This window comes from Sylvia atricapilla, chromosome 14 (assembly GCF_009819655.1).
Source record: "Sylvia atricapilla isolate bSylAtr1 chromosome 14, bSylAtr1.pri, whole genome shotgun sequence".
NCBI lineage: Eukaryota > Metazoa > Chordata > Aves > Passeriformes > Sylviidae > Sylvia > Sylvia atricapilla.
This window is the reverse complement of record NC_089153.1, coordinates 2,728,173-2,738,062: the sequence shown is the minus strand read 5'-3', so window position 1 is coordinate 2,738,062 and position 9,890 is coordinate 2,728,173. Positions and strand designations below refer to the sequence as shown.

Here is a 9,890-nt window from a genome sequence, read left to right as displayed (position 1 = left end):
TGAAGACACGCAGGATGTAGTGGTGACAATCCCCCAGGCACCATGGACCACTGAACTGCCTTTCCTGAGTGCTGATTGAGCCGGTATCAACATTGTCAAAACCTGTGCCCTCTTTCCTGCTCAGTTCAAGTGACGTCCTGAAAGGTTACAGTTGAGGCCTTAAGGCTTTCTCCCTTTGTGGTGAATTTTTTCCCCACTGGGTCTCCCAGCTGATTGATTACAGTAGTGGGGATGGCTTTATTGGAGTATTGTGTGTTTTTTTCCCAGTGTATTTGTTTTCTGGATAACATTATAATCGGTTTACACAGGGGTTGGAAATTCAGGGTAGGTGTAAGAAAACGGAATTGGTTTTTTCCACATCGCTGTCTCTGCTCAAAGTCATTCTATGTACTTTTGTTCGTGGCTGGAGATTGACATTTGCCTGTCATTGTGTCTTTCAATATTTGTATCCTCATCAGAAGAGTTGTGAATTATCCAGAAAAATTCTCTTAAAAATCACAGAAATATATTTGTTTGGATATTATCCTTTACACTGCTCTGTTCATGAGGAGTTGTTTCTTTCCATGGGATCATTTAATCAATGCTCATTGTCATTAGAGATGTACCGGTACTGTGTCTACTAATGGATGTCCAGCATTTCAGGAGAGTGACAGAACTTGCAGGTGATTAGGATTTCCACCCAGAATAGCTGAAGCAGCAGAAAAGATGAAGGGTCAACTACAGGGAGTCTGCTGAGCACAGCATATATAATATCAGCTGTGTGGGGGTTTGTGCTGTCATTGAAGGAATGGCTGTAGACTTGCATTCCTGGCCAGAGAATTGGCATGACCTACACTGGCTTGTTGTGATATTCTTGGAATATTTGTATCGGGAGCCATGTCCTTTGAAAAGCCCTGGAAATTTAACAAGGAATACATTCACCCATCCAAGCAAGCACCAAAATCCCTAATAACAAAGCTTGGAACATGGATTCTCCTAGAGAAAAAATGCAGTCTTTTATGTTGTAGTGATTGTTAGCAATTGAGTTGTTCTATCACAACATGGAATCATTGCCATCGTCATTTGGCGTTATTCTGACATCACCTTTAGAAGGAGTAGAGCGCTGGGCATGGTCTATATGACACCATCTGTATGTTTTTGATGGTGCTCTCATTGCTGGCAGTAGTGTGCAGAAGCTGCAGTGAGCCCTGTGGAGGTGAAGGGGGCAGTGACAGGTTGCAGAGGTGAATGTGGCTGTGGCACTGTGGAGGCCCTGGCCATTTCCTGGTATCAAGGTTGACCTGGAGGAGTGAGATGTGTCTAATGGCACTGAAAGTCCCTGGGGAGACGTGCACCATGTCATGAGACAGTCCCCTAGGTACTATTCACTGTGCTGTCACTGTTGCTGACTGCTGATCATGCTGGTATTTAATGTGGTTTCCTATGAAGAACTCAGTACTCTTGTTTGACTCTCTTCCGTAAGGGAGGTGATGCAAGATGATAAATGTGACTTCAGTATTCTCTTTTCTCTTGTTGTAATTTCCCACATTTTCTTGGCTTACCAGAGTCATTGTGGAAGCAGGGAAGGCCTTAAACACTTTTCCTAAGTTCTCTCTGTAAGTATGTTTTTATTCTAGTTACCAGTAGAAGGTGTGCAGTCAGAGGATTGTGACATGAAGTGTTTTCTTTCCTTTGTCTTGCCTTTCTGAAGTGGATTGCAGCTGGATTGTCCAGTGAGGTGGCATGACCATACACTGTCCTGTTTTCATGTTATGTTATTCTTTGCATTCATCAGCCACTTGCTTGAAAACGCCTGGTAAACACTATTAAACAAAGAAACAAACAAACCAACCCCAAGAACAACAAGAAAAACACCCCACAATCCATACTGGACACCATATTTTCCTGTGCAGTAGGTATCATTGCTGGCACTGATGTATTTTTCAGCATTTGGGTTGGTCTTTCACAACGTTCTGTCAATGGCCATTGCCTTTAGAGTTGTCCTGACATCACCTCTATAAACAATATTCTCCAATGTAATGTTTCCAGCTGAGGCTGGGGGAGCCACAGGAGATGAGGTGAACACGGCAGTGGGGCTGAGTAGGCCCTGACCATGTCATAATATGAAGTGTGACCTCACAGTGTGTGGGGACTGGAAATCCTTGGGAAGACCACGGGCTGTGTCATAAGAAGACAAGAATGTGAGCTGATGCTGTTGTCTGGAGAACACGTCCCAGAGTAGGGAATGGGGGCTGAGTGGAGGAAAGGACGAGGCAGGATGGGCACAGGTTTCCTTCCCAAGATCCATTCCTGGGCTCCTGAAGGTCTGGAGTTGAAGGCCTTCTGGGTGCTGAGTTAATTCCATGGTAGTTTAATGCCCATCATGTCCTTTGAGGTTATGAATATTTCCCACCAGAGACATCCCTTGTGCTGTTGTCTGCCTGAGGCAGACAAGGTGTCAGTAAAGAGGGTGTGGCATGGAGAGTGCTGAATAATTCCTAATCAACTTTTTGATTCCAATTTAGGACAACCTTTTCTAGGAAAGTAGCACTTCAGCCTCCTGTCCTTGTATTGTGGTGGGCATCTATAGTAGCTTCCATAGCCACAGGTCTTTCCATGATGGTTCCTTGGGCCTCCTCAGTGTAATTTTTAAAGGCACATGGTAATGTGGACGTCATTTCTGTTCATTCAACTTCCCACACTTGCAGACTTGAAAATTTATTCTTGGTAGAATTTGGGTGTCGTGTTGTCACAGGTGGCTGATGTCTGATGTACACACAAATCCCTGCACAGCAGCCCCGCTGTGGTTCTCCATGGTACAAATTCTCATTCCCAGGTGATACAATGGGGTGCTTTGTGCTTTGGCATTTGGTCACATTCTCTCAAAGTGCCAATTCCATGTGGACTGGGGTGACAACAGACATGCCTTTATGTCATAAAGTTCTTAAGGAGTCAGTTCTTATGTTCTGTGGTATTTCCACCAGAGATTGCTGAAAAAGGCATAAATCATGATGTGTAGGCAGATGAGAGGAATCTGCCAGAGTGTGGGGGGCTTCATATCCCTTGAGATGTTCCTTGTGCCAATTGTAAGGGAAGGTGAGGATATGCAAAGGACAATGTTATGGCAGGTTTTGTGGTATTGTGAAAGAGATTCTGCAAGTGGCACAAGGTATGGCCTGGGCATGTGATGAGGATGAGCTTTAGCAGGGAAGGCTCTTGCCTGAGGGAGATGATCTGCAGAACAGTTGTGTCTTTGGTGAAGGACTGGAGAATGTGTGCTCAGGTGGAGTTGCCGTTTCCCAGGATGTGAGACAGAGGATTCTATTAGAAAATAGCAAGAAGATGCTCCACAGACATTACTAATACCTGGGATTTCTCCAAAAGTTCTGCGTATCCTTACACCTAGTTGTTGTCTTCCTGCATTTCAATACAGTGGAGCTGGATTATTTGTCTTTCTTCTCCCTTCTTACCAAGCTCTCACTGTCTTGTTTTTCTGTCTCTCATGTTTGCAATGTGTTAGTAATACCAGACAATACGAAATACTGAGTTTTGGCAGCTTTCTGGTTGCAGACATTTGGGTAATTTTCTATCAGTGTGCAAGATGACTTTTCCATGCTCCTGAGCTCAGGCTGATGTTGAGATAATGTCCTTCCTTAGTTCCAGTGTACCCCTTCCTCATGATAGAAGTGCGCTGTGCTTTGCCCACTGATTCCAAGGCTTTTCTAGAATGCACATCAATATTTTCTATCCGTTGTACCAAACAGTCTCTGCTAGTGTTAGAAGCAGTTTGCTGCTCTGAGAATATTTCTTTTCTGAAGAAGCAAGCCGTGATGCTACAGGTAAGTGGCTTCTTGCTGAAGAAGATGAGTCTGAGAGACAGCTGAACCTTTCTGCCTCTTTAGTTGTGGTGTCTTCATCTTGGATTGACCAAATGTGTCTAGGTTGGGAGTTGGATTTAACAATCCTTGTGGCTTCCTTCCAACCTGAAATATTGTATAACTCTCAGATTAGACCGCAGTCTGCTCTCATTTCTTTCTTGCTTCTTCCAGCATGGTTTGAGCAGTTGGCAGCAAGCACAGATGGAGGGTGGCCTCTAATGTATTTCTCAGAATGGATGTCTTGGGAGTGGAGAGCATGTTCTCATGCAGAATTCTGTGGGATTAGGTTGGATATTTTGGCAGTGATCCTGCATGTGGCACTAAATAGGGCCTGGGCCTATGTGATGGGGAGAGTGAATTTGAGTGGGGAGGAGTGTTGTCCCAGGAAAATGAAGCTGTTGGGTAGAACACAGTCTGTGTCACTGTGGAGGAACTTGTGGAGAATGTCTGGTTAGCTGTGGAGATCTCATTTCCCATGCCTTAGAGTGGTAGAGGATTCCAATAGAAAGCCTTGAGAAAACACCCACCCTGTAGTGCTGCTCTTGTGGGATCCTCTCAGGACCTCCAGCAGTTCTCAGTATTCTTGCTTGGTGTTGTTCCCTGTGATATTACAGCTTATCAAGTGACTTGCCATGCGTGCCTTTAGTCCCTTGTCTTTGATGTGAAATTTTGTTGGTCAACCAGAAGACTCTTTGAACTTTGTACAGTTCTGCCATCCTTTTTTGGGACACTGCATCAGTCATCTCCCTGGTGTTGGTCTTCCAGCTGGCATTAAGGGACAGTGTCCTTTCAAAGAAATACTCCTGGTGCTGGAGTTAGTTTTTGTGAAGAAGCAACCAGTGATGCTACAGGTGAGTTAGTGCTACCAGCAGAGGCTCTGTGTGACACAAGCTGTACTTTGGTTCCTGTCCCGCTGTGGTATCTTCATGTTGGATTGACCGAGTTTTGCCTGAATCAAAATTCCTGTAGGTTTTGGGCACCATTTTGTGCTCTCATTCATTTCTGCTGCTCCCTGGCACCGGGTGAGAAGTGGGCAGAAAAGACAGATGGAGAGGTGACCTTAACGCTTTTCTAGGAGGAGATGTGTTGGGCATGCCGAGGATGCTTTCCGTGACAACGCCGTGGTGAATTTTTTAATAGCTCTGGAGGTGAATAGTGAGTCAGGCCGAATTGTTCTTCATCGAGGTAAATGAGGACCGTGCTGTCATCATGCTTCTTTTTTCTGCATTCTTGGAGGCTTTTCATGCTGGAGTCTGCTGGGTTTGATTTTGCAAAGGAGAGGCTCCCTTGGGTCATTTAGACTCGGGAGACTTTTTTGTATCAAATGTCTGAATGGGTGGGCTCTTCTCTGATGTAACAAAGGTGTTCTTTATGATGTGATTGCTTTATTGATTTATTTCTCGGGCCGTTGAGATGATTGAAGGGTCCAAATGTGGCTTTGATCCTGAAGGGAGAGGAATCTGCAGGTTCATGTTAATGGAGGAAAGGAAGAAAGCAAATCCCTGTCATGAGGAATGAGAGCTGGGAGCGCCCTTTTGCTAAAGGGCCTGTCTGTGCTTCATGACGTGGTGGAGTAACTATTTTAAAAACATTTCCTCAAGTGTAAAAAAGAATAGAATATACAAGGATGGCAGCACCCGATAAGGAGAGGAAAAGACTGAACAGCGAGGAGAGGAATAAAAAAAGCAAACGCAGGCAAAAGGGAAAAGGGTAAAAAGAAGTGTAATAAAAAGAAAAATGGAAGGAATCATTGCAAGGTAAAGGAATGGGAAGATTTACCGAAGGACATGTTCATTGAGAGTTTTATATAAACATTTGGAAAGGATTATAGTAAAGGAAAAAGATGGACATAAAAGATAAGGAGACAAAACGAGAAGGATGATGTAAAAATTATGGCAGTTAAGAACATGAAGAGTACATAGGAAAGAGATCCAGAAAACAGAATGGAAAGAGAGAAAAAAGAAAAATATGAATATTAGAAGAAAATGAAGGAGAAAAGGATATATCGATGAAGGCGACTACAGAAGTAAAAAGTAAGACAGAAAGGGATCCAGTAAGTAAGGAAAAGAGAAGAGAATGGAAAAAAAAAAGGAAGATAAAGAACCTGATCAGTAGGCACCGACCTGTACGTTTAGACGCTGTGCAGACTTGGTGCCTAACATTCTTCCCCCGGTTCCAGCACTTAGCCCCGGCGCTGATATATCATAACTAGTGCTGATATACCGCAATTAGCGCTGATAGAAATAGCGCTGATATAGGATAATGAGTGCTGATATACCACAATTTGGGCGGAGAGCTTCGGCTTTGATGACCTCCACAGCAACGCAGAATGCAACCGACGAATTGCCGGCGAAGGTAAAGAAGAGCAAAGATTGGAAATAAAAGAGTTTATAAAAAGTACAGGGCAAAAAATCAAAATGACAGCGATCAAGAGACACAACAATAGAAAGGAATGGGAAAATTATACAGGAAAGAGAAGGTAAAAGAAGAATAAGAAAAACCGATGAAAACCAGAGGAAAAATAATGGAAGGAAGAAAGGAAGGAGAAGAGGACAAGAAAAAATGAACTTTGCAAGCATAAAGCAAGCGATAAAGGAAAAGAGGTAAGAACAATAAAAGAGCACAGAGGGAGAGGCGTCAGATTGAATGGCAATGAGGGAAGCGGCGGCGCGGGGCGCTGTGGCGGAGCAGGTGTGCCGGCGGATTAAACCAGATGAAAAATACCGAACTGAAAGATAAAAGAACAGACATAAAAAAGTGGAAAAAAGAAGAAAAAGAATACAAAAAGGACGGCGCAACAAAAAGAAAAAAAAGAAAGAGAATCAGGACACGGCAGAGGGCACGGCCGTGAGGGAGCGGAGGCAGAGGCGCTGTGTGTGAGCGTGTGAGGCGGCGGAGCAGCGCACGGTGTCGCTGCAGGCTCGGGAACGGCGTGTGGGCGGCTCCGCCCCGGTGCGGCGGAGAGCCCGGCTGTGAGCGCGGGGGGGCGGCGCGGGCCGGGCAGCAGAGCCGGTGCGTCCGGGCGGCGGCGGGGAGCCGTGCGGGACCGGGCCGGGCCCGGCACACACAGCGGCGGCCGCAGCAGCGGCGGAGAGAGCGGCGGCGGCGATGGGGGAGCGTTGTCGTGCGGCGCTGCGGGTGCTGGTGCTGCAGGCGGCCTGGGCGCTGGCGGGCGGGCAGGTGCGGTACTCGGTGCCGGAGGAAGCCGAGGCCGGCACGGTGGTGGGCCGTCTGGCGCAGGACCTGGGCCTGGAGGCGGGCGAGGCGGAGGCGCGGCGGCTGCGGCTGGTGGCGCAGGGCCGGCGGGCGAGCGTGGAGGTGAGCGGGGCGAGCGGCGCGCTGCTGGTGAGCTCGCGGCTGGACCGGGAGGAGCTGTGCGGCAAGAGCGCGCCGTGCGCGCTGCGCCTGGAGGTGCTGGTGGAGCGGCCGCTGCGCGTCTTCCATGTGGAGCTGGAGGTCACCGACATCAACGACAATGCCCCCATCTTCCCCGCCGCCCGAAAAAACCTCAGCATCGCGGAGTCATCGGTGCCGGGGTCTCGTTTCCCGCTGGAGGGTGCTTCGGATGCGGATATCGGAGCAAACGCGCAGCTCTCCTACACACTCAGCCCCAGCGAGTATTTCTCTCTGGATTTACAAAAGTCGAATGAGCGAAATCTTATACCCGAACTTGTTTTAACGAAATCTCTGGACCGCGAGACGATTCCCGTTCACCGGTTGATGCTGACGGCGAGTGACGGGGGCCGGCCGTCTCTGACAGGGACAATGGAGCTGGTGATCTTGGTGGTGGATGCGAACGACAACGCGCCCCAATTCAACCAGTCGGTGTATAAAGTGCAGCTGCCAGAGAATGCTGCCGTGGGGACGCTCGTGGGGCGGGTGAATGCCACGGATCCGGATTTGGGAAGTAATAGCGAGGTGACCTTTACGGCGATCAGTTTCATTCCACCGAGTGGAAGAGATGTGATTTCCCTTAATCCGGAGACGGGGGAGATTCACCTCACGGGGGCTCTCGACTTCGAAGAAGTCAGTATATTTGATTTTCGTATTGAGGCGAGAGACCACGGGACGCCTTCACTGTCAGGTCATTGCAGCGTGGAATTTCAGGTGCTGGACGTGAACGACAACGCGCCGGAGGTGCGGGTGACGTCGCTGTCGGTGCCGGTGTCGGAGGACGCGGCGGTGGGGACGGTGGTGGCCCTGCTGAGCGTGTCGGACCGGGACTCGGGGGCGAACGGGCGCGTGCGGTGCTGGGTGTGGCCGGCGTCGCCGTTCGGTCTGGAGGCGACGTTCGCGGGCTCGTACTCGCTGGTGCTGCGCGAGGCGCTGGACCGGGAGCGGGTGTCGGAGTACGAGGTGGAGGTGCGTGCGGAGGACGGCGGGGCGCCGGCGCTGCGCGCCAGCCGCGGGCTGCGGGTGCCGGTGTCGGACGTGAACGACAACGCGCCGGCGTTCGCGCAGGCCGTGTACACGGTGCTGGCGCGGGAGAACAACGCGGCGGGCGCGGAGCTGGCGCGGCTGTGGGCGCGGGACCCGGACGAGGCGGGCAACGGGCGCGTCAGCTACTCGGTGTGGGAGGGCGGCGCGGCGGCCGCGTCGTCGTCGTGGTCGGGGGCGGCGGGCGGCGGGTGGCGGCCGGCGTCGAGCTACGTGTCGGTGGACGCGGAGAGCGGGCGTCTGTGGGCGCTGCAGCCGCTGGACTACGAGGAGCTGCAGGTGCTGCAGTTCGAGGTGCGCGCGGTGGACGCGGGGGAGCCGCCGCTGTGCGGCAACGCCACGGTGCAGCTCTTCGTGCTGGACGAGAACGACAACGCGCCGGCGCTGCTGCCGCCCGCGGGCTCGGCGCCGGAGGCGGGCGGCGCGGCGGCCGAGGCGGCGCGGGCGGCGCAGGCGGCGGGGGGCTCGGTGTCGGCGTCGGACACGCTGTGGGCGTGGGCGGCGTGGGGGGCGCCGGCGGGGCAGGTGGTGGCCAAGATCCGCGCCGTGGACGCCGACTCGGGCTACAACGCGTGGCTGCGCTACGAGCTGTGGGAGCCGCGGGGCAAGGGCCCCTTCCGCGTCGGGCTCTACAGCGGCGAGGTGAGCACGGCGCGGGCGCTGGACGAGGCGGACGGGCCTCGCCACCGGCTGCTCATCGTCGTGCGCGACCACGGCGAGCCGGCGCGCTCGGCCACGGCCACGCTCAGCGTGTCGCTGGTGGAGGCGGCCGAGGCGGCGCTGGCCGCGGCCGCGGGATCGTCGTCGTCGTCGTCGTCGCGGGCGGCGCCGGGCGCGGACGCGGGTGCCGGGGCGGCCGGCGCGGCCACCAACGTGTGGCTGGTGGTGGCCATCTGCGCCGTGTCCAGCCTGTTCCTGCTGGCCGTGGTGCTGTACGGGGCGTCGCGCTGGGCGCCGCGGGCGGCCGTGCTCTCGGGCCCGGGCCCACGACGCTGGTGTGCGCCAGCGAAGTGGGCAGCTGGTCGTACTCGCAGCGCCACAGCCGCAGCCTGTGCGTGGCGGACGGCGCGGCCAAGAGCGACCTCATGGTTTTCAGCCCCAACTTCCCTCCGCCGCCGCCCGGCGCCGCGCCCAAGGACACGCAGCCGGAGCCCTCCGCCCTCCTCGGCACGGTCAGTGGTGCTTCCCTCGTTCATTTCTCTGTTCCTTCTCATCCGCCCTCCGGGTAATTGCTGTCGGAAGCCGGGCTCAGTTCCCACGGCTTAGGCACGTTCGGTGCTTAGCGGGTACTTAAAGACGCCAAAGACCCCTTCGCTTCTGTCCCCGTGTCCTTTCCGCGGCCCCCGGCTCTTTCTGAGGCCGGTGCAGAATGTAATTCCTCTTCGAGCAGTTACTGTAGGCAGCTGAGGGTTTGGGCTCTGAATGTGAGTTCTTCTGCTCAAAAATTAAATTACTCTCCCGTGCGACAAGCAGTGCCCGGTGGTGTGAGATTTGCAGACAGGAAGGGGGTTCTGATGCTGATGTGTAGCATTTCCACCCGAGCTGGGTGAAGGAGTTGAAGACAGCCGGGCTGTGGCGGTGACAGACCCGCAGGTA

At 52.3% G+C, this 9,890-nt stretch overlaps 1 protein-coding gene across 1 annotated transcript; it reads left to right on the top strand.

Annotated features, from left to right (window-relative positions):
* The first annotated feature begins 6,965 nt into the window (after positions 1 to 6,965).
* LOC136367689 (protocadherin alpha-2-like) lies at positions 6,966 to 9,523 on the top strand. The gene is given in 2 exon segments (XM_066329491.1): positions 6,966 to 9,279; positions 9,282 to 9,523. Coding segments are annotated over 2 exon segments (2,556 nt in total).
* The last annotated feature ends 367 nt before the right edge of the window (positions 9,524 to 9,890 follow it).